General features: G+C 40.1%; 1 protein-coding gene across 10 annotated transcripts in view; it reads left to right on the forward strand.

Moving 5' to 3' along the window:
- Positions 1-25,737, forward strand: part of RET (ret proto-oncogene) — a 124,679-nt gene that overhangs the window by 55,093 nt on the left and 43,849 nt on the right. For 3 of the 10 annotated variants that reach the window (XM_043551594.1, XM_043551588.1, XM_043551595.1), the window contains exons 2-5: positions 19,258-19,509; positions 20,963-21,256; positions 21,579-21,820; positions 24,655-24,856. In XM_043551594.1, coding sequence (XP_043407529.1) covers positions 21,139-21,256; positions 21,579-21,820; positions 24,655-24,856 — 562 coding nt within the window. In that variant the 5' untranslated portion in view covers positions 19,258-19,509; positions 20,963-21,138. Of the gene's footprint in view, positions 1-19,257; positions 19,510-20,962; positions 21,269-21,578; positions 21,821-24,654; positions 24,857-25,737 lie in introns of all 10 variants that reach the window. The other 7 variants (XM_043551589.1, XM_043551587.1, XM_043551593.1 and 4 more) reach the window with 3 other exon arrangements.

A 25,737-nucleotide genomic window follows, 5' to 3' on the forward strand; every position in this document is an offset into this window, starting at 1 on the left:
CTGACAAAATTAATCTAAGCAGAGATCGTTATGCTGATCTGTCTGTCTAGGCTGAAATAAGTCTTGAAATATGTCTTGACATGAAATAAGTCTTCAGTGTTTTTGATTATTTTAATCTACTCTGGCTATCTTAATTCTTCCTTGAAGGCCGTCACAATGGTGTATAAATCCTCCTGGTCCAGAATGTACCACTGTGGACCGCCACTGCACTGACTGCAGTGAGACTGCTGCGTGGCATACATTCTGAGATGTCTCCAGTGAATCAGGAAGTACCAGAAAGATTTTGGAGGAAAGCTACTTTAAAAAGAGAAGTTGAAAACTTATTCCTGTACTAAAAGTCTCCTCACACCAGTTAGTTGAGATGTCATGTACACACAGCAAAAATGTCATTTTTGCTTTGCAATTCATCTTTAATATATATTCCAAATAGTATCTAAAAGAGAGACAGAAGATTTGGGATTATGTTCTGTGCTCACTCTTTTTAGAATAATCTCATTGGTACAAATAGAAGTCCCCTTAATTAAACAAAGATAGCGTACACCCTTTGTTTAGGTTTCAGAGTAATAGCCGTGTTAGTCTGTATTCGCAAAAAGAAAAGGAGTACTTGTGGCACCTTAGAGACTAACCAATTTATTTGAGCATGAGCTTTCGTGAGCTACAGCTCACTTCATCGGATGCATCCGATGAAGTGAGCTGTAGCTCACGAAAGCTCATGCTCAAATAAATTGGTTAGTCTCTAAGGTGCCACAAGTACTCCTTCCCTTTGTTTAATTAGTCTGGGCTGCTCACTGTTGATGAGAATAAAATTTTTTAAAAAATGGAAAAGTTCCTTCATTCTTGTAAAACCTAACTTTCAAAAACTGATTTGGATACATTTTAGTAGAAAGTATGACTGCAGCATTTAATTGCAAGTATCAGCATTAACTTTTTTCTGGATAATCATGTTACCCATGATACTTGTAAATGGTTGTAGAAGAGAGATCAGTTAAAATATAAGCATAAGTGAGCCCCTTCCTTCCACTGCCTCAATCTTGTAGAGGTGGGTTGCTCAACAGGTACTGTTTTGTGATCTGCTATTCAGTCTAATGTTGACTGACAACACTGTCATTTGAAAGAGATGCAGGCACATATTCGATTAGAGGATGTTTCAGTTGCTTTTTACAACAGTAGTAGAACAGTTATAGCTATCCCATCAAACAGAGGGATCCCATGCTTCCAGTTCTGGGACTGTGAAGGCTTTGTTTGGCCACTAGGATACAGCCAGTGTCTTTTAAAAATATATCTATGCTCTGAGTAGCTTTGGTTTGCTTCTGGTGGACACACCTATAAATACTACGCTTCCAGTTGGTGACAGTAGTGTTATGTTGTGTTTTTCAGTGCTGTTCAGGTTCATATCATGTACTTTTGGATCACAATGTTCTATGCAGTGACTGGGTTGTTGTACATAAGGCCTAACTTTTCCAACCAATAATTTGAGTACTGTTCAAATTCTGGATTTCACAATATGTGAAGGGTGTAGTTCAGACTGTTCAGACCAAAAGATTTCGCTATGAGATTGATCTGATAATGGCAACTCGAGGTATCCAGTAAACGGTGAGAAATCTGACTGCTTTCTCCTCTTCTTTTTGATTTGAAAGATTTGGTTGTGTTTCATATTGCTCAAAACATTTTAGCTTCAATAAGGCTTCCCTTAGGGAACTGGATCTTTATCCCTGTGTCTTATTGTCTAGTCTACATGTGGCTTATGGCTGTATTTAGCAATTTGTTCTGTATGGTTGGTGATCAAACCAAATGATAACATGGCTTGGCAGGGAAAACACCTATAACTTGTTTGACTTCTTTTTAATGTAGGTTCCTGCCTAGGCTAAATTACATTTTTAATGTAATGTAAAAAGTGTTAACAAGGTTAAAAAATGAGTTTTGATTTTACAAAATTTACGGTTGGTCATAGGACTTGTTACTATGAGGAGTGCCATTGGACTAATTAGTGTGTTTAAGTATATTATGTGGATTGGGCCTTGGAATGAGCAGAACACTTTGTGTGTTAACTTAAATGAAATAAGTTACAATTTCCAAAATCATGGTTTGATCTTCTGTCTTGGTTGTGTGTGTTACGATGATGTTGGAGACAACTTGGAGATGTTCCCAAAAGTTTTTGCAGGGAATATGGAATCACATCCTAGGATCAGTACTTTCTCTGTCTCCTATCGAGTTCCTATTATTAAACATATTTGTGTCTGAAGAGAGGCTTGCGCTCTCATTGTTTCATTTTGGCATGACCGCAAACCACTTAGAATCATGCCTCTTACTTTTCATCCAGCCCTGCAAAATAGAGTAAGGAAACAAACCTTGTTTAATCCCCAATATCTATGAGAATTAGTGAACATATCATGCAGTATTTTGAAGAACCGATGAAAGGTGATTAGATTTATAGCCAGTTTGTCTGATACAGTGAAATGTTTTCCCTAGACTGTTTCAAGAGACAAGGTGGTTGCGGCAATACCTTGTATTGGACCTATTTCTGTGGATCGGAGAGAGAAGTGTTTTTTAGCTGACATAGCACTCTTCTTCAATTTTGTGTAAGTTTGAAAGCTTGTCTCTCTCACTAACAGAAGTTTGTCTGATAAAATATTACCTCACCCACCTTGTCTCTGTAATATTCTGGGACCAGCATGGCTGCAACGCTGCATACTGAGTCAAGAATCGTTCAGATAAAGTAGTATAGTAGTGTGCATTACATTCTTAATTACGAGGATTGTCATAGGGTAAGAGTAACTCATTTCAATTTGATTTATTGATGGAGGGAGGAAGAACACAGTATCTACTCCCTCTCCACCAGATAGCTTACAGTTTTTGAGGTGTTCTGAGATGCATTTGGGGAGATAGTGCCAGCTCAAGTCAATCTGCTGCCCTGGCCAACCTCCCTTTTCACTCCCACACCTCCGTCACTTGCTAAAAAAGTTGTTATAAACTGCTGCTGTTGATATTTTGCTCCCTTAGCCAGCCACTTTTTTAACCAAGTTTCATTTAGGGTCTCCAAAGACTAATGGTTGTGGCTGAAATGCCTGAGTGCTGGCCTTTGGTTGATTGCTCTTGCATGTTAGTACATTTTTCTCTGTCTGGAAGCTCATACTCTTTTTGAATAAAATAAGTTAGAGCCTCAAGCACCCTTATGCTTTCTTCCACACAGCCCCTTTCATCTGGGACCTCCCACCCCAGTCAAAATCCTTAAAATTATCAGTTAAACCTCCTTCAAGTCACTCCTCAAGATTACCTTTTTCCATGTTACGTACAGAAAACTGCAACCTGATGATGGCTAGATATGTGATGAATTATGATCTCTGCTCCTGATTGGCTAAGAATTGTTTCAGAGTAACAGCCGTGTTAGTCTGTATTCGCAAAAAGAAAAGGAGTACTTGTGGCACCTTAGAGACTAACCAATTTATTTGAGCATAAGCTTTCGTGAGCTACAGCTAGCTCACGAAAGCTTATGCTCAAATAAATTGGTTAGTCTCTATGGTGCCATAAGTACTCCTTTTCTTTTTAAGAATTGTTTGTTGCTCTGATTTATAACATACTCTTCCTGTCTTACAGGGATATTTTAAAAGTCAGTGGAGCTTTGAGAACCTCAGATAAAAGGTGCCACATTGTATGCAGTAGAAGCACAAATTATTTTTTAAGAAGTGTCTATAGCATGCCTGGCCAAAGCTTTCAAACCTGAGCGCCTACCATTAGGCACCTACATCCCTGGTTAGGCTCAGAAATAAGGTCTCTAATTACTTTTTCTGAAGGTGTGGGACACCAGCAATACTGGTTGGCCTCACTGGCAGTTGGAGTGTTCAACATCTCTGAAAATCCAGCCAGTTCTACTTATATGTGAGTGCCTAAAATTAAACTCCTAAATCCAGATATGAAAATTTTGACCTCTGCCGTGTATTTTGAAGAGAGTGCTCCAGGCCCTGTGAAAATGCTCAGATTCACAAGAAGTACGCCTTAGTCTTGAACCAGGTGAATAGAATTGTGTGATACCATGACTGGAGCTGTGCATTCACACTAAGATGATTGTATCCATTTTCTCAGTGAAACCTTCCTGTCCTATCCCTCCCAGTGAAATTCAGCGAGACACTGACTCAAAACTAAATAAATCTTTTTGTGCCTACAGGTAAACTTTTCTCTCTCACTGTCACCTATGCAGTCAAACCTGTCAGTAAAAATACCATAGGCAAAGATAGGTGTCATTGTCAAAGCAACTCACTCAGTCTCTGAAACTTAATTTCAGTATGGCCATGTCTCCAGATGTGTGCCCATTGCCTCTTAATAGGTATTATGTGAGTAAAACTATTTTCAAAAGAATTTTAAAATCTTTAAAATCCTTTGCAGTGCTAAAAATAGGTACAATTCAATTATAAAATAGCTATTTGTGTTATTGAATACAAAAATAAAAATGCTTGAAGTTGTCGCTAGGCTGCCAGGTTTAACCCTACAGATGAATGTTAGATGAGTCCTCATGGTTTATGCATGAAGATACAATTTAATGCAATCATTAATTCTAGTTTTTATTGTCTCAATAGCATCTAATGGCTAATATAGATAGTACTTCCTGAGCAGGTAGTGCCAGAAATAATGGTCTGGCCTATAGATTTGTGAACCAGGATTTCTATTGCTCTTTCCAGGCGCTGGCTTTGTGTTCCTGCAGATGATCAGTCAGCTGAGGGGTTCCCAGTGTTGTTTTTTTATGTTAGGCACAGAAATGTAGGTTACCTTTCGCCTCTTGATTTCAAGTGTATTAACAGGCTGAGAAAAAAATCTCATTGTCCAATAATTGTGCAAACTTAACCCTTTACAAATTTGCTGAAAAGACAGCAGTGGATACACATCATTCCCATCTAGAGCTAAGTTTATTGAAGTGATGATTTGCACCAGTGATGGTTGTTATCAAAGCAAAGAGTGGAGGTATGTGACCTTCTGCAGTGAATTCTAGTCTTTTTCTTTTCCTGTCTCTCTCCTCTCATTCAAGCCCAGGGTTGGCCACCAGAACAAAACACATGCAGGTCACTGGCGATCCAGACTTACACAGCACAAAATAAACTATGTCTGTATAGAGCTCAGTGGGAATGGACATAATGGTTCATTTTTACTTGTCTTCATCCTGAGTTTTTGCTGCCTTGCATATGCTATAAATTTGACCCAGATGTGACTTGATGCCATTAACTGCTGTATTGATGTAACTTTTGGGCTGATGTGTATTCTGCAGTCAGTTCCCTTTTCCTATATTGCAGACCTTTACTAACGAAAAGTTCAATTATATTTGATTATTCCTAACCTTTTAAAAATAGGGTACCCTTAAAAGTTATGGTTCCCATAGACTGCAGCAGTATTAAGAGACCACGTCACTGTGAATGGTCTCCAGTGTTAACTGCTTATGCTAAACAATCTGTTCCACTTTGTATTTAGTATTCTGAATACATTTCCCAGACCTGCAAATCTCTGTGTAAGCTCGAAAGCTTGTCTCTCTGACCCACAGAAGTTGGTCCTGTAAAAGATATTACCTCACCCGTGTTGTCTCTCTAATGCCCCAGTACCGGCGTGGCTGCAACAGCACTGCATACATGGTTCACATAGTCCTGTACCAAAAGAGAGAAGGAATCTGGGTTTCTGAAGAACTTGCAGAAGTCTATAGCTATTCTCTCCATCTCTTTCATGTGTGTCCCACACATGATATCCATATAATATGTAATATTCTCTAATTGACTATTATTATGTGAGGTATGAGAAATCCAAACAATGTTGGCTAAAATTGCACTTAGTATAGTCATTTGCTTTCTGTCAAACTGCATACCTCTAAATATATGCTCAATCTCTGGAGAAATAAATTAAGAAAAACATTTTAAGATTAACTAGCATTTGTTTTTTAAAGTGATGTTTCACAGCAACAAGGCATCCCAACCTTGCCTTCTCGGTGGAGTTTAAAATGGAGGAAGGACACCTCCCATCATCATAGCAATTAAAACGAATTAGAAATACACAGAATTGCTCTAACTCGCTTAAAATGTAGAGAGAACTTTTCAAATGAACAAATGAGAATTAGGCACCCACCTCACTGATATTTATTAGGTTGGGACTGGAGGAGAGCTGGACAGGAAACAGTTTTCCAGTACTGTGAGAATTTTTGAGATTTTTTTTTTAAATCCCCATCCCAAAATGGGACAAAATATCAATCTCAAAATTTTTTGCAAACTGAGAATCCAAAAAAATTGCTTGGGTCAAGTCAATTGAAAGGTATGGGTTTGGTAATTTTGAAATGTTTTACTTCAATTTTGACCTTTTGCATTTTTTGACATGTTCTTTACTATAAAATAAATTTCAAAACAAAGTCATTTTGCTCTGAAAAAACTGAACTTCTTTGTTTAGAAAATGTCACAATGGGACACTTGGACAATTTTGAAACTTATTCCAAAAATTTTTTTTGAAATGGGAAATTCTTCCAATCTGACCCTTCCCTGTGAACATGAATTTGCTTTTCTCAGAGGTTTTTTTCCAGCCACAGTCTCTAGGTTGTTCTCAATAGAATGCACGTGGAGAGCTGCTGAATCGAATAATAATGCGAGAGAGAGAGAGAGAGATGCATATAGACTAAATTAAACCAGGCCAGTTCAACAAAAGTATCCCAGAAACTGATCTGGAATGTATTTTAGTTTAGGATTGCTTCTGCCTACCATTATCTCCTCAAAATTCCTGAGAAAATGTAAGTACCACATTGCATGAAACCTATGTATTCCATTTATATTGGTGTTGTTGCATTCGCTATCCCTTCTGTCATTTTTACGTGTGTACTACAGGTGAAATGCTACCAGTAATCTACTCAACTCTCTAAAGTTCAGATATAAACTTAGGCTATGTCTGTACTTGGAGCTGTGGGTGAGTCCCAGCTCGAGGAGACATACTTGGCTAGCTCGCATCAAGCTAGTGTGCTAAAAATAGAATGTAACCATGGCAGCATGAGCCTGTCCTGCCATTGGCGTTATGCTCTGCTAATGTAATAACGGCACAAACTTCACTCAGTGAAGTAATGGCAGAATCTGATTTCAGTCCTCATAAAGCAAAGAGTATTGGCTAAGACTTTGTAAGACATTGTCTAGGCTCAAGGCATAACCACGTACAGGGCTTGATTCACGTGCAAGAAGAGGAGTTACTCTGCCTAAGGGGGGAATTGACTCCCTCGTGATGTCCAGGGGGAGGACAGCTTTAACTGACACTGGGGCTACAGGACACCTTAAACTATGCTGGGCGTGCCCCTTTCTGATAGAGCTGCAGCTGTGGGAGTCCAGGTGGAGTGGAGATGCACTGCTGCAACCTCTCTCCGGGCAGAATTTCTTCTGCTGCAGGCCCTTTGCCCTGATTTATTATGGCATAACTATAGGCTGAATCAAACTCTCAGCACACTGAAGCATCCAGTAGGCATAGTTTCCCTGCAATACCTTACAGTAAATCAAGTTTTAGCTCAGAATTTCTTTGCTTTCAAATAAATATAGATAAACAACAAACTTCCTTTTCCCAACTGTTGTAATGAAAAAGGGAAGCATTTATCTCTCTGCAGTGATATGTACTGTAAGTATCAGCTATCCCAATGGAGCAGTTATGATTTAACCAAATTGTGTATATTTGATCCATTCACAGATGTTCTAGTGGCCTCTTCAAAGTACATTATTACAGTACAGGGTCTATGCAATAGCACATATGCTCTTGATCACTATTAACATTCTGCCTTCTTACTCCATATCTCCTAATAATTCTCAACAAGGACTATTTCTGAGACGGTTTCTATTCCTGAGATTGCTCTTTTTCCCCCCTGAACACCAGTGAGGTGATGAAGGCTTCTCTCAAGAGCCCCTCATTTAAAATTCTGCCACTGGATTGATTCCCCTGCATGAAGTGCAGCTTGTCCCCTCTCTGGCTACTGTTAAATCAATCCTGTCAGAAATGACATATCTCTAAGACTTATAAAAGTATTTCTGAAGGGCAATTTGATACTTGTGGAATGGACAAGATTGGCAGGTATTTTCAGAGAGTTTCCCATGGAAAGATAACTCTTGCAGGGTCCTAACTCCCCATGACCCTCCTTCAAACTATATGAGTTGAACTCTGTTCCATACTGTCTGTATACTCTTCAGGAACTAGGTATAAACATTCCCAGCATGTGACAACATAGTGGTCTTGCCAAGTGGTTTCCTTGGATTTTGGTCATGAAGAAGTGTTGGTTTTTCGATAAGTAGATTCCTTGATTCTTCTCTTCTGCAAGGTCCAGAAGAGCACAGCTTATTGCAGACTAAGTGGGAAGGGAGGAATTTTGTGGCAGATTGCAGATACTGACAGTGTATCCCTGCCACATGCTCTGAGTCAAACATCAGGTAGATGAATATTCATAATGGAGCATAATGGCCAATAAACAATAGTCAAAATAGGGACACAGTGCTAACCCCCCCCCCCCACATCTAACTGATTGTTGAAATCTGATGCTGTGCCACAAATGGTGGAATATTAACAGCACACTCCCATGTTTGTCAGCTAATATCATTTTCTCCTCTACTCTACAAATGTCCTGACTTGAGAGGGGCATGTTATTAGTGTAATCATACACCCATTTCAGTAAGGCATAGAGTAAATTCTTCAATATGGATTTTGTTCCACATCAGGGAAAGGTTTGTTTCTCATGAATTGTAACACTATCCCTCAACAATATGGAGAAGGCCTGAGTAAATTTTGCTAGAGGAAATTGGTTGTGTCACATATGTATATATTATTAGTTGAAAGAAAACCAACTCTTGTTCCAGTTTCCATATTGCTGCTGAGAATCATTTTCCCTATTATTTTAACTTACAAACCAATTAAAGCTCTGTTAATGCAGTTCATATTTCAGCACATGAAATGTGGTGGGTAAGATTACCCATACATCTAGCAGAATAAGGCTAACCAGAGCCAGTGGTTGCAAGTTGAAGCTAGATGAATTCAGACAAGAAATAAGGCACACATTTTTAACAGGGAGGGTAATTAATCACTGGATCAACTTACCTAGCGATGTGGGGATTCTCCATCACTTGAATTCTCTAAATGAAGACTGGACATCTTTCTAAACTATATGCTTTAGCTCAAAGAGAAGTTATGGGTGTGAAGCAGAAATTATTGGGTTACATAGATTTATTCTTTGGTTTGTGTTATGCAGGATCAGATGATATGGTCATAATGGTCCTTTAAAGCTTTAAAAATCTATTAATTGAGAACCGCAAAATAAGACCATCTGTGCTTAGGTGTCTGAGTACAATGCACTTGGATAAAGAGGCATGTGACAATTAAGGGATTAAAAACACACACACAACTATGAAAATAGTGTTTTAAATAAAAATTAGATTCTGTAATATTTTCTAACTTCCACAATCACAGAGATCTGTGCAAATGGGTACACCTTATGTTCTACCAGTTTCTGACTCTACTCCATATTTTACCTAATGTCATATTTCTTTTTACTGGGGATATGTACGCATAATTTCTTTAAATGCCAATGGACGTTATACCCATTGATCAGGGAGGTGAGATATTCTAGGTTTATTCAAATGCAGCATTTGGATTCTGGGAAGCTTCATTGGTTAGTAACTTTGCTATTTGCACACCTCTGGTACTACAGCTTGAGTGTGGAGTAAGTGAAGATCAAAGCTCAGATGTAACTGGATGAAACTGACAAAGTATTGCATCAAATGTAAATGTAAACATAAAGTAATGGTACTGAAGAAAAGCAGGAGGCGGCTTCTTCTTATTAGCATGGTCTTTTGGATAATGCACAGGAACATGACTCGGGAGATCTGGGTTCTGTTCCTAGCTCTATGACTGATTTGTTTTGTAACTTGGATCAATGAATGTAGTCTGTGCCTCAGTTTCCCCTTCAATAAAATGGGGCTGATAGCACCTTCCAGAGAAATTTTGAATATTAATTGTATAGTTATGTGAAATTCTCTGATGGAAATCCCCGCTGTAAGTGTAAGGTTGTATTCAAATCTAATTTGAATTGCTTTCACAATGTCAAAAGCACCGAAGTTCCATTTTCAAAAAGTGACTTAGGCACTAAGAATCTAACTTTCCACGAGACTTAATTTCCTAAGTGCCCGACTGAAAAGAGGGCATAAACTCCTCAGTTGCTTAAGTGCTTTGAAAATTTTATCATCCATCTGAAAATGGATAATTTTTTCAAGAAAAATATGTAATGTATGTTTAAAAATAAAGTTAAAATGCTAAATATTTTGGCTAGCTCTGATTATAATGTGTGACAGGGTCGGGCCAGATGGCTACAGGAGAGTACTAGAAGGTAGATATATTAACCCCAGATTAAGCAGGTCCCTTTCCCCTGGGTAAAGTAACAGGGGCGGTTCTAGAACAATCAGGAACTTGCTAAAATCAGTTAAGACAGGCAGACTAATCAGGGCACCTGGTTTAAAAGGGACCTCACTTCAGTTAGTGAGGGGTGTGCAAGGAGTGGGAAGTGAGAGGGCATGCTTCTGGAGGACTGAGGAGTACAAACGCTATCTGGAATCAGGAGGAAGGTCCTGTGGTGAGGATAAAGAAGGTGCTGGCGGGAGACCATGGGGAAGTAGCCCAGGGAGTTGTAGCTGTCACACAACTGTTACAGGAGATGTTGTAGATAGCTGATATCCCCAGGGCCCTTGGCTGGAATCCAGATTAGAGGGCAGGCCTGGGTTCCCCACATCCCCGCAACTCCCTATTGGATACAGGAGGAGTTGACCTGGGCTGTGAGTCCCACCAGAGGGGAAGGTCTCTGGCCTGTCCCCCGACCCACTTGGTGGATCAGCAGAGACTGAGGGGATTGTTCTCCTCCCTTTCCCTATGCTAGCCAGTGATGAAGTTAGCTGAGTGAACGGCAGGTTTGTGCCACTGACAAAAGGAGCCAAATTGAGGGCTGCCGTGAACCTCTGAGGTGAGCAAATCTGCCAGAAAGCGCAGGATCCACCAAGGCAGAGGAGGAATTTTGTCACAAATGGAAAACAACAAATACATAGCGTTCCAAGCTAAGACAGAATCTGAGAAAATAGAACTGGTTGAAATTTTCCAAGTTGCAAATTTTTCAACCAAAACGAGAAAACAAGCATGTTGAATACATTTTATATAAGTAACTGTATGAAGTGCGTTCCTGTGCACCCTGTGAGTAGGGCAGGAAGATGTTGGAATTTGGCTTTGGTTCAGATACGCCATTGTAGGTTTGAATGCTTAGCTGAATCTGACCTGAACAATTTGAATCTGCAAAACTCATCTTTTTAAAAATCCGGCTCCTTGGAGATTACATTTTTTCTTTTGATGTTTGAACGGCTTCTTGTTCAGGTCAGGACTCAGAAAAAACACAAAAATAGGTGGTAATGCATAATATTCTCACTTCTGTTCCTGGCCAAAACCTAGAAGTGCCTAGCAGAATTATTAGACCTTAGATAAGTTTTGTTTTATTCCTTTTTAGAAATGAACTTCAAAGTTTTAAGTGGATTTCTAACTTTGTTGAAACTGATTCTCCCAACCCTACTTGCAAGACACAATGCCATCGGCAAAGGAAGAAGAGTAGCAGGTGCAATGTAACTGAATTTTCAGTGGTGGTAATGATTTGCCAAATATTTTTGAACATGTCTAGATATCAGTTGTCTTGGTTAATTAATCTTCAAGCATATCTCTTCCAATTAACTGTTATTCAAAGGACAACCGAAAAAAATGAGGAGTACTTGTGGCACCTTAGAGACTCAACAAATTTATTTGGGCATAAGCTTTTGTGGGCTAAAACCCACTTCATCAGATGTACGCAGTGGAAAATACAGTAGGAAGATATACATAGATATACACACACACACACACAGAGAACATGAAAAAATGGGTGTTGCCATACCAACTGTAATGAGACCAAACCAATCAATTAAGGTGAGCTGTTATCAGCAGGAAAAAAAAAAACATTTGTAGTGATAATCAGGATGGCCCATTTCAAACAGTTGACAAGAAGGTGTGAGTAACGGTAGGGGGAAAATAGCATGGGAAAATAGTTTTTACTTTGTGTAATGACCCATCCACTCCCAGTCTTTATTCAAGCCTAATTTAATGGTGTCTGGTTTGCAAATTAATTCCAATTCTGCAGTTTCTCATTGGAGTCTGTTTTTGAAATTTTTTTGTTGGAGAATTGTGACTTTTAGGTCTGAAATTGAGTGAGCAAGGAGGTTGAAGTGGATGGGTCATTACACAAAGTAAAAACTATTTCCCCATGCTAATTTTTCCCCCTACTGTTATTCACACCAACTGTTTGAAATGGGCCATCCTGATTATCACTACAAAAGATTTTTTTTCTCCTGCTGATAATAGCTCACCTTAATTGATTGGTTTGGTCTCGTTACAGTTGGTATGGCAACACCCATTTTTTCATGTTCTCTGTGTGTGTGTGTATATATGTATATCTATATCTTCCTATTGTATTTTCCACTGCATGTGTCTGATGAAGTGGGTTTTAGCCCATGAAAGTTTATGCCCAAATAAATTTGTTAGTCTCTAAGGTGCCACAAGTACTCCTTGGTTTTATTTGCTGATACAGACTAACATGGCTACCACTCTGAAGCCAAAGGACAACAGTTATACTCTGAAAGTTGACTGTGAATGTTGTATGGGATTCCTTGTTTATTTGTCTCAGAGATTTCCTACCAAATTTGCTCACTTTATTAATAAAAAAGATGTTTCTTCTGGTACACTGTCAACTCAACTTGGGGATCAGAAAGTCAAATTCTGCTCTTGCTCATTATAGCTAGTAATAAAGGTGCTGGAACTGGAACACAGCAAAAAATTATCTTGATGAGGAATTTTAGCCAGGGTTAGAAGCCTCTTCCTCCTGCAGCATAGATGGCAGATGGATAGTTTATTGAGTTGGGTTTGAATTTATCAGAATTTAAGGAATGAACGTAACCTATCAGAAGAAATGAGAAGAAAGCTCTCCTTCTATATAGCGGACTGTGCATATAAATATAGAGTGAGGTGTGTGTGTGTGTATTTATAATCATTACAGTATAGTTGTGACCTGAACTACCTGTTGCAGCTACAACTCTTGCAATGGGTTAAATTAAGCAGAAGCAATACACAAATGGGGGCTTCCAATCTCAGTAATTAATGGCAACAGCATTGTGTAATTTTGTGATAGCTGCACCATTAAGAAGTCTCAATGTCGTATTGGGTCAACAATTCAGAAATAACTGTGAAAAATAGCTAAATAAAGTACCGTAATGTTCCAAACATTCTAATCTCCATGAGACCTTAATGTGTAGAAAAGCTTTATTGTTTTAAATGGTAGCTAGCTTTGCCACAGCTTAGGTGATGTAATTATGTTCCCAAATGAGGAAAGCACTGACGCATATGTTTAAGTTCCAATGAGAGGTAAGCATATATTTCAAGTTCAGAATATTCTTAAATGCTGTCCCGAACAGGGATGTGTTCCTGAATCACAATCAAAGTCAAGACCCAATAAAGCTGCTAATTACACTGCCAACATTCTATTCCAAGGTTTTTAGTTTCGAAGAGGGGAAGAAAAATCACCCTTTCCTACTAGCAAGAATGTATCATGTTCAGCTTACAAGTGAATTTATATATTTAACACATTTCACAATAGTTGATCATGCTGCTTTATATCTGAGCCCTAAATATCCTTTTCAAAATTCTAAGCTTTATTTTCCACATTACCCCATGCCAGATGAGATTTTGGATTGCAGCCTTTTTCTAAAAAGAACAAGGAGTACTTGTGGCACCTTGGAGACTAACAAATTTATTTGGGCATAAGCTTTCGTGGGCTAAACCCACTGCATCAGATACATGCAGTGGAAAGTACAGTAGGAAGATATATATATATAAAATACAGAAAACATGAAAAAATGGGGGTTGCCATACCAACTCTAATGAGAGTAATCAATTAAGGTGGGCTGTTATCAGCAGGAGGAAAAAAATTTTTGTTGTGATCATCAGGATGGCCCATTTCAAACAGTTGACAAGAAGGTATGAGTAACAGTAGGGGGGAAAATTAGCATGGGGAAATAGTTTTTACTTTGTGTAATGACACATGCACTCCCAGTCTTTATTCAAGCCTAATTTAACGGTGTCCAGTTTGCAAATTAATTCCAATTCTGCAGTTTCTCGCTGGACTCTGTTTTGGAAGTTTTTTTATGGAAGAATTGCTACTTTTAGATCTGAAATTGAGTGTCCAGGGAGGTTGAAGTGTTCTCCGACTAGTTTTTGAATGTTATAATTCTTGATATCTGATTTGTGTCCATTTATTCTTTTGTGTAGAGACTGTCCGGTTTGGCCAATGTACGTGGCAGAGGGGCATTGCTAGCACATGATGGCATATATCACATTGGTAGATGTGCAGGTGAACGAGCCCCTGATGGTGTGGCTGATGTGATTAGGTCCTACGATGGCGTACCTTGAATAGATATGTGGACAGAGTTGGCAACAGGCTTTGTTGCAAGGATAGGTTCCTGGGTTAGTGTTTTTGTTGTGTGGTGTGTGGTTGCTGGTGAGTATTTGCTTCAGGTTGGGGGGCTGTCTGTAAGCAAGGACTGGCCTGTCTAGTAAGTGAGTTCCTACTGTGAGCTACTATCTATGACAATTTGGGTTTGTTTGTTTTAAAAAGAGGAAGGTTAAATATACAATGAATTACTAGTCTCTGTACTATTTAAAGCTGTGATCTTGTAAACACTTAGGGGCAGAATTTGGAGCCAGATTTTCAAGGGACCAGATCCTCAAAAGCGCTCAGCACCCAGAATTCTGAGCTCTTTTGAAAGTCTGGCTGATGATGAAATTCAAGCATCGGAGTAGCCACTTTACAGTGAAACTGCTCAGATGCATAAAGTTAAACATGTTCATTAGTTTTTGCAAGGATCTCAATTACTTAAATGGAATGGAGGTGTTCTGAAAAGCACTTCAGTGTTCTAGACCTCAGGGTTCCAATTAAGTAAAATTCTCATGCTGAAACACAGAAATCGTAATTGCTAACATTTTTTGACAAGCCTGGTTTGCTTGCTTCTTGTGATAGGACGACTCCTTGTAAGGTGAATGAGATTTGGCTCAGTTGTTTGTTACAAACTTTACTGGCCTAAATGAGTAGGAATAGTGTCTCCATTGAAAATGCACAGTGGTGTATTTTAATGTTTTAATTTTTAATCAATAATCAATTCAGTACAGTATTAAAAGGTACATAAAGCAAACCTGTGTTTGAATTGAATCATAGGAGTTAGTGATGGAAAAGTTCTATTAGTTCATGTAGTCTTCCCTCCTACTACTGGATAATTTATTTGGATCTCACCAAGAGGAGTTTCCCCCAATATTCCGGTTAAATTTAGACCACAGGCAGGGACCTTGCCTCCTTTTTGGTTTGTATAGTCTTACCTTCCTTAATTTATCTCTATTTTGTTACATCTTGTACCACCTTAAATAATTTTTTTCACTCCTCTTTGCATCTTTCTGATAGAAGTATATCTCTCCTAAGGTATGTTATACATATTTAATGCTTGTATTCCTGAAAATATTGAGTTGCAATGATGTGTGGACACAATGTTTGCATAGCCTTCAGTTAGAAGCAACAGTAGATTGAATGGGCCAAAAGTATATCTTTGAAGGTACCTTTATTAAACAGTGCATGTTGCTGACAAAATCTCAGTGCTGAATATCAAATGGAAATTGTTTTGCAGAAAACGCTCTTTTAAAAAAATTAGAAAAGGTTTCTTGCAATTACAAAAGTAGGAGACTGAAAGAGATGCATGGAAAATTTAGGAAGAATGCTCATGAATCTAGTTTATGAACTAGATACATGCTAAAAGGAAATATAGCAGAAGGAAAATAATATTTTCCTTTCAAAGAAAAGAAGTTGGAGGGGGACTTTAACTCAGGAGTCATTGGTTTTTAGCTCCCCGCTACCCACCGGCTGCCAAAAATTTATTGTATGCTCTTTTTAAAAGATTACAGCTGGCTGCCTTCTTAATTCAACATTATTTTGGTAAGTTTTTGCCTGCTTTATTAATTTATTTAATGCAAATTACATGTAGCTAAATAACAGCCAACTGTAAAACCTGAGGATGTAATTCCAAGCAGCAATGCTGCTGATGTAATCATGAGAGAGAATAGTGTGGCTTGTGTAGTGTTTCCAAGTTCCATCATAGGACTTTAATTCACAGTGGGTTTGCCATCTTCCTTTTCCTTCTTTAAAATGGATCCTTCAGTAATCCTTCAGTAATGAGGAAATGTTAGCCCACTGCTATTCTGGAGATGCTTTGGCAGCCTACTTCCCATTTCTGCTGGGGCGGAAATGCGTCATCATGGAAAAATGTCCAGTAAAAGTGGGCCCAGTTTTGAGCAAAAAGGGCTTTGCACCAATAAAATGGATGGGGTGATATCTTTTATTGGCCCAACTTCTGCTGGTGAGAGAGACAAGCTTTTCAAGCTTATGCTGAGCTCTTCTTTGAGTCTAGGAAACTAATTCAGAGTGTCACAGCTAAATATAAAGTGGAACAGATTATTTAGCATTCAAGGTTAAGAGGGCCGTTAACATCCCTCCAGTCACAGGGAGGAAAAGAAGGGGAGGGGAGCAGCTAGGGGGCAACTGTTGTAAGTGGGTTACAGATTGTTGTAATAAGCCATAAATTCAGTGTGTCTGTTCAGGCCATGATTTTTAGTGTCCAGAAAAGTTATGAATTTAAGCTCCCAGGCTCGTCTTTTGAAAGTGTTGTGTAGGTTTCCTATGAGGACTTATAGGTCAGATATAGAGTGATCGCTTTGTGAAAAGTGTTCACCCACAGGTGGTGTGGTGTTTTTGTCTTTTATCATTTTCCTGTGTGAGTTCATTTGAGAGCATAGTGATTGTCAGGTACTCAGATACCACAGAATATGCTGCGAGGAGAAAGTCCAGGATATACACCTGAACACACTCAAAACTGCCTTCACCAAACAAGGACACTCCACCATAAAAATAGATCACATCACATCATGGCATGGCCCACCGAAATACCTCAAGAGAACCTGCTTCAATACAGAAATAAAACCCCTTCTAACCACACACCCCTAGTTGTCACCTGCCCCTACAGGGAAACCTTAGTATCCAACAACTACAACCAGAGGTGAAAGTAAGCCAGTACGCCCTGGTGTGCCGTACCGGGGTGGATCAGCTTCCCCAGGCGCAATTTAAAGGGTCTGCGGCTCCCAGAAGCAGCTGGAGCCCCTGGCCCTTTAAATTGCTGCCGGAGCCCTGGGTAGCGGCAGCAGGGCTGGGGCGGTGATTTAAAAGGCCCGGGGTGGTAGCGGTGGCTGAGCCCTGGGCCCTTTAAATCGTCCCCAGAGCCCTGCTCCGGGGATGATTTAAAGGGCCCAGGGCAGTAGTGGCGGTCGGAGTCCTGTCCCTGGAGCCCTGCTGCCGGAGCGATGGAGAAGTGGTGGTGGGGCTCCGGGGATGATTTAAAGGGCCCAGGGTTCTGGCCCCCGCTACTGCCCTGGGCCGTTTAAACTGCTGCCAGAGCCCCCGGCTGCCGCTGTTACCTGGGCGGGGGGAGGAGGAAGGGGAGGGGGAAGGAGGCACTTGCCGGTACAGGGTGGTCCGGGGCTGGCTCTGACCCCCCCCCAGCCCAGCCCTGTATCGGTAAGTCCCTAGACTTACTTTTACCCCTGACTACAACCCATACTCAATGAGAACCCCATCCTGAAAGATATCTTTCCTGAGCCCCCTCTTCTGGCATGCAAACAACCCCCCAACCTCCCCAAGCTCATAGTCAGAAGCAAGCTCCCCACAGACCAGGACAGGCCAAATCAAAGCTGTACCAGTGATCAACACCCACCCCCACCTCCCACCACAACACACCTTTCAAGATCTAGGGGTCCTACACATGCCTATCACAACATGTATTGTAGCTCATCCAGTGCACTAAATGCCCTAATAGCAACTATGTGGGCTGAAACCAGACAATTACTACGCTCTCAAATGAATTCACACAGGGTGAATGCATCCAAATTAAAGTAAATGTCTACAACCAGGGAGAGGAAATAAACAGTACAAAGGCACAATGGGTCAGTCGCACCCATTGCATTAGAGAGAGATTAAATTTCTCTAACCTTATTTGGTGTTATCAATCCTGAGTTTTTATATCTCTGAGACCTATATCTTTGTATGAGTTGTAATATTACTTAAGCACCTCCATGGGGAACAGAACATTGATAATAGAGGGCTCTTCAATCTACTGGCAAAAGGTATAACAAGATCCAATGGTTGAAAGTTGAAGCTAGATAAATTCAGCCTAGAAATAAGGTGCAAATTTTCAACAGTGAGGGTAATTAATCATTGGAAGAATTTTATGAAAGGCTGGGGTAGATTTTTCCATTACTGAACATTTTAAAAACAAGATTGGATGTTATTCTAAAAAGATATGTTCCAGCTCAAACAGGAGTTAATTGAGGGAAATCCCATGACCTGTGTTATGTGGGAAAGTCAGACTGGTCCCTTCTGGCCTGATAATCTGTGGATTTATTTAGTTGAGTGGAGTACCACTTACTTTAGGTAAGGTGTAGGGTGGGTTGGTTGGTTTGTATGGGAAGGGAGGTGTCCACAAGAAAAATCACTACTTAAAAAGAAGTCCACACTAGGGAAAAGTTTGAAAGCCCCTGATGTACTTGCACGTTTTTCCTCTGGATAGAAATTGAGTGTTTGGACTGTGTGACTTGAAAGGGTGAGATTCATTTTACAGCAGTACCTCCTAATGTTTTTTCATCTAACTGTATTTATTGCCTCAATAAGATTTCACCATAAATGATATTATTCAGAGAAGAAAACAATTTGTGTGAGAATGGAAAAGCAGCTGGGAATTGCTGATGTGAATTTATCTGAAGTTTGACAAGAAATGCTCCATTAGGCTCTCTGCTGTGGCTATGGTCTTGTTTACAACTAAGCAATTTGGCTTCTAGGGGGAATTCTCATAGCTTGTACATAAATTATGGGTCAAATCCTCAATTGATAAACATTGAGGTAGTGCCATTGAACTCAGTAGAGCTATACCAATTTACACCAGCTCAGGATCTGGGTCTGCTGTTATATCTTCCTATGCACTTACTAAATGGAGCTTCCAATTCTTTAGAAATGCACCTCTTACGACAATGTCTACCCAGAGTTCATTCAGCTTTAACAGTTCTCCTGTTGTTTGTGTTCCTTTGCAGCTTCCTTTGGTCTCTACTTCCCTAGGAAAGATTATTCTGAGACTGTCTACATTGATCAACCAGCCGGTACGCCACTACTGCACATCCGTGCCTTGAGGGATTCACATGGGGAGGTGGCCCACTTTCAGCTGTGCCAGCATCTCTTTATCTATCGCGTTGGAGCCTATGAAAATCATTGGTTTCAAATCAAAGAAAAAACAGGGCTTCTCTACCTCAATAAGAGTCTGGATAGAGGAGACTTCGATATCCTGTGTAAGTCTGAGAGGAGTAGCTGCAGTTGCGATAATGTCCAGAGTTGAAGCTAAACACTTACATCTAATGGGATTTATCCAGCAGCATATGAATAGCAAACCAATACTTAGGGATCAGATTGGAAGAACTGTTTGTTTACTTTAAATGAATTTTGGGATTGAAAAGAACCCTCAGATAGACACAATGGTATTAAAGCCAAAATGAACACTAAGGCCAAGAAGAAATTGCATTAGTTGTCAAGTGGTGGAGTTTCATCAGGAAAGTTTCATCAGTTTAACTAAATCAATGTAATGAACCTAGACTAGACCCCAAAGAAGACACACTTAAACCATTTTTAATCCTTGCAAGTTTATTCTTATTTAGTAATTTACCAACAAGTTATATCCATTTATGTATTGGTTAAAATTTTATTTCTGCATCAGTTCAGATAGACTGGTTTTAGTTAAATTGGTGCAACTTTTCTAATGTAAGCAAAACCTTTAATTACAAAGACCCAGCTACCTGGAGCACTTTTTTTATGGGGTAGTAAATGAACCACTGCTGAAGGGGTTAAGTGATGCCTATTTATATTGCTTGGGATTGAAGTGAGGTTTTTTTTGTAAGAACCGCATACCATTGAACCATAGAAATGAATTGTTTCCATTCTCCTCTTGCATTCAATAGACAGAACCTATATCTTGGTGGTTTTGATCCCTGAGGAAATTAGGTAGCATTAGATGAGGGAGGAGAAAGTGGTGTAAAGTAAGATCCAGAAGTAAAGGCTGCTGAAAAGGCCTTTACTTCTGGATCAGTTTCAAAGATCAGTAGGGTTTCACTGTGGGGTAGTCTGATAGTCTGAAGCAATAGGAGAACCTATAAGAGCCATATTTTCCACCTTAGCCTGTAATTTTGGGTGGCTTGGTCCAACTTCAAACATGTAGGACCTTATTTTCAGAGGTGCCAGACATCACGTATTGTCACTGAACTGGCCTTTACTTCTGGATCAGTTTCAGAGATCAGTAGGGTTCCACTGTGGGTAGTGTGATAAGCTGAAGGAATAGGAGAACCTGTAAGAACCATGTTTTCCACATTAGCCTGTAATTTTGGGTGGCTTGGCCCAACTTCAAACATGTAGGACCTTATTTTCAGAGGTGCCAAACATCAGGTATTGTCACTGAACTGGCCTTTACTTCTGGATCAGTTTCAGAGATCAGTAGGGTTCCACTGTGGGGTAGTGTGATAAGCTGAAGGAATAGGAGAACCTGTAAGAACCATGTTTTCCACATTAGCCTGTAATTTTGGGTGGCTTGGCCCAACTTCAAACATGTAGGGCCTTATTTTCAGAGGTGCCAAACATCAGGTATTGTCACTGAACTACTTGGTTTACTGTAGAATAATGGCTAATGAAGGAAAATATTAAGAGGAATATTTGCTTGTTTCTTTGTCAACTGTTTCTTTGTTTCTGTTCTTGCAGTTGGAAGAAATTGGGTGTCATTACCAAAGGTGACATTTCATGTCTACCTTTCATCCCAGCCCTTCCAAGGGAAGGAATGTGAGACGCCCATTTCTGCCCTGGTGCATCTCTCCATCCTCAATGCCACTGTACCAGCTTGCAATGCTTTGACATCAAGGGAGCTTTGTTTCTCAGAAATGGATCTCTCCTTTCACATCAAGGAGAATAAACCACCTGGTACATTTCATCAGCTTCAGTTACCCCCAATACATCACCTGTGCCAGAATGTCAGCATTTCCTACAAATTACTAGCAGGTAAAACTGGAGGTAAACCATTCAGTCACGGTCATATTAATGAGATTTTTAATAGAGCAGATCTCTCTTCTGTTGGTTATTCTACTCTGCTTCCACACAAGTCCTGTAGACTTCCTCTTGTGCCCCTGATATAGCTCCTCCACCTTCCTCCATATCTCTTCCTAGACTGATTTTCATAATACAGAGTGAAATTCTTCCCTCTACATGGATGCAACCCAAATGGATTCATTGGGATTACACCAGTATGTCAAAGAGGAGAATAATCACACACCACTAATAGGAAAGGATTATTCCAGTTTATGCTCTGCATGTGTTGTTTCAGTTGATGGGCTGCCTTTTCGCTACAATGAGAACACCACAGGCGTGAGTGTTGTGCAGCGTTTGGATCGGGAAGAAAGAGAGAGGTATGAGCTGATCGCCAAGTGTACAGTGAGAGAGGGCTCCAAGGAGATGCAGGTCGAGGTGCCCTTCCTGGTCAATGTGTTAGATGAAGATGACTCTGCCCCCTTCCTTCCCAATGGCACTAGCACGACGGATGCTGTTGTGGAATTCAACAGAAAAGAGGTAGAGTTCTCTTCTGCTTGGACTCTGAGATGTTCAGTGGAAATGCTGTGGGTTAGGCATGTCTACATGGAAACTTCAGACCTTGTATGTTAGCTCCCAGCATCATATGCCCTAATTTACGCTACAGTCCAGAGAGCTCTGACTGCCTAATAATAGTAACAATATGAGGAATGTGATGAGCACCTCCACTGAGTGACTAATTATCTGAGTGGTCATTTGACAGATTTCCCTGTGTGTGTATATCCGCCTATATATTACATACAAAAAGCTATGTTAAAATATAATTTAGGTGGGAAAGTCAATCACTGAGAAGTTAAGAAATGCAAGATTTATAGCTGTCCATGCAACCATGATTCTTCTTTGTGCAAGTACACTGACTGAGGCCTGGGTTCTGTGGAAAACAATAGCGTGTGTAATTAAAGACTGTACCATAATGCATGCACACAAAGAGGCACCATGTCAAAGGCCTGCTGCAAACAAAGAAGAGGTGAGAGCTTCTCAAATAAAAGGGTTTCAGGAACCTTTTGTTATGGAAGGTCTTAGGGAATCTAAATATTGGGGTTGCTACCAGCTCCTCATATAATGTATATTTGTGAATATCAATTGATATTTCTTTTATTTATTTATTTATTTACAATGGGATTTAAACAGGCACCTGTCTGCTGCCTTGGACATCTTTTGGTGTTACTTATAAAAAAACAAATACAAACAGAACAAAACCAGCAGCAACTTCCTGGAAAATTCCACCTCAGACGCTAACCAACTTTCCCCACCAACGCTCCCATCCTACATAAACCTTCCTCAGATATCTAGGCAAAATTATGGTTCTTGCAGTGTCCACTGAAAGTCAACAATGCCAGAGTATTCAGGGCCAAGGGTAGGATCTTGTTCTGTAGCTGAAGGTTGCTCATTGACAACCCTTTACCACCTCCATCCCCTCTGTACTCCATGGCACCCCTCCTGTTACAGTGAATAGAGTCCAGCTTGAAAGTAGGCACAGCCCATTTCTCGTATGGCTTTATAGGTGAAACCCAAGATACATATGTATAAAACTAGTAGAATAACATTCCGCTGGGACTTACTCTGGGAGAAGAAACACTCATAAAAGCTTTAATAGATGGTTGTTATGCTTGAGCCATTTCGATGTGCATTCATCATAAGCCATGCATAAAATTCCAGCAAGTACTCAGTCACTTCCCTCCAGGGATTTCTGTGTAATAATATTTCTCTAATAGCTGTATTTCTTTCCCTTGGAAGTAAACTGGATTTTGCATATCTGTTCTGGAAAGAGAGCATACAATTTTGGATGTTTGCTGCCACCTACAGGCTTGACATATCAGTGCCACACACCGATGGGCATAACTAGTAGAGCTGCTTGAAAAATGGAATTCCCATCCCATGGAAAATTCTGACTCTGAAATTTTGTTTCTTCTCAAATCAGGATGAAAAGCAGAAATCTCAGTATTTGTCATGCAATGAAATATTTTTGACTTTAATATGATGTATAATATAGTTGAAACAAACCTTGACAATCAATTTATTCTCATGAAACATTTTGATTTAATTAATTCAATGTTTTCCAGCAGAAAAATCTGTTGCTGGAAAACTTCCAAAATACCTCTGATAATTTGTATATTCAAACTTAAAAGGAGAAAGGATTTGTATGGGAATCTCAGTGGCCAATGGAATTATAACTGTACAAAATGAGTTTGAGGCCTACTGCCAGGTAATCAGAAATCTAGTGTAGAGTCAATAAAGAGCAATCTAGTGAAATGAGCACAAGACTGGGAGCCTAGAACATCTGATTTCTGATCATCCTTCTGTTACTAACTCTCTGTGGGGCCTTAGTTATGTCATGCGGCCTCTATTTCTTCTTCCCTGACTTTTTTAAATGTGGATTTGTTGCTCACCTGCAACAAGAATATTGAGGATTATTTTTTTATTTTGGTGAGTGAAAGCAAGGTATGATCCTGTTACTTCTGCCTTCAAACGTCCAGTATTACATTTGAGCACAGCCGCTTAATTAGTCTCTCCCGGGGGCTAAGGGAGAAAAATCTCTGCTATCCCAGCCATTCTCTGTAAATTGGGGATTAAATTTTTTTAAAAATCCCACAGCACATAACAGAGAGTGAACTACAGGTCTCAGGGAGTGGAGACTGCACTACATGGGACACATTCTCTTGTGTGTTCCAACCCTTCTTGCCATTCACACAGCTGAGAATTCAAGCCACCCTAAACTCTGTGAGGTTGAGTTGGTGCATTGCCAGCCAGAGAATGAGGATCAGTAACTGGTTCCCTGAGGACTCCCCCCTGCCCCGCTCCTCCTCACCTTGCTGACCCGAGCCAATATTGGCAGTCCCATATTTTTCACTTGGCTTGTCATTCTGTGCATCACCTCATGTTTATTCAGTGATATACGCGAGTTGCAAAATTCCCCCAAAGATCATCCTAGCTACAAAGTCTCTGGGGTCATTGAGACCACTAGTTGGGGATTGCTGGAATCAGATATGCTATCTTTACATAGGTCTCAAAACTGACGGTTGCTACAGTAATTTTGCAATTCACTGGCTTTATGAAATGCTGTTACAGTGCTCATCTGTCTCCAAATAGGTGGTAAGCAGTAGGATCATCAATCTTTGCCCTTTCTGTTAAAGACCTACAAAGACTTTGAATGGAAGTGGATTTGTACAGAATGTCAGGGAGCTTTATATGGACAGGACTTTGGTCTCCAGATCATATCACTTATTCAGATAGTAAACCAGAAAGCAAATCTGGAAAAAAAATAGTGTGGCAGTCATTGATTTTTCTCCATGTTGTCTATGATTTTCTTGTAGGGAACTGTCCTAGCCACACTGACTGTGTGTGATGCAGACACCACACCTATTTTCCCCATTGAAAGCAGCAGAAAGAAGTACACAGGCACCATCAGTACAACTGATCCGTGGATTAGCGAAACATTTCGGGTGGATCACATCTTCCACGAGATCTATTTCAGCCCCAATGGCAGCCAAGTGAGGGGAACGCTGCATGAATACAGTAAGGTCTCTTCCTTCTAACAAAGAGTGAAATTGCTTTGCTTGTAATTGACCAAAATTGTATTTCACTTTTCTATGCATCTGGAAAATACCAAGCCGATGGAAAATGAGACAGAAAATCCCAGTATCAGAACAGATATTTGGGACTGAAAGAGGGGATTCTGATATTACAGTCTTTCCTCCTATATATAACACAGTGACTGTATAGGAATATGACAGTTGCATTATGTGTTGACTAGCCAAGAGAAGTTCTGATTGTATTGCATTTCAGAATGTGATTCTGAGCTAATGACTACAGCTGGATGGCAAACATTTTTCCTCTACCACACACATTTTTGACATTTTTAAGATTTTCCAGTTTCACACTGGGGAGAAAGGGAGACATTTTGAAAAAAAATCATGAAAAAACAGAGAGAGGCCCATCCGCTTGCTCCAAAATAGTTAATAGCCGGATGGGGAGGGCACTCACTTGGGTCCCCCAGTATACATCTACCCAGCCAAAAAAAAAGCCAAAACCCACAACACAGTGAGTCAGCTGACTCAGGCTCACATTGCTGGGCTGAAAATAGCAGTGTAGATGTTCGGGCTCGGGCTGGAGCCAGGGTGCTGAAACCCAGGAAGGCTGGAGGGTCTCAGAGCCCAGGCTCCAGCCTCAGCCTGAAAGTCTACACTATTTTTAGCTCTTCAGCTCAAGCCCATTGACCTGGGCTCTGAAAGTCACTGCTGCTGGTCTTTTTTTTTTTTTTTTTGCTGCGTAGACATATTGCCACATCCCAGGTGATAGTCCTAACCACCAGGCTATTGGCTATTCTGTGGTGGGTATCTCTCATATTGACCAGAAGATATGTGAAACGTTCCTGTGAAAAATGTTGATTTTGATGA

This window comes from Chelonia mydas, chromosome 7 (assembly GCF_015237465.2).
Source record: "Chelonia mydas isolate rCheMyd1 chromosome 7, rCheMyd1.pri.v2, whole genome shotgun sequence".
NCBI classification, from domain to species: Eukaryota; Metazoa; Chordata; order Testudines; family Cheloniidae; genus Chelonia; species Chelonia mydas.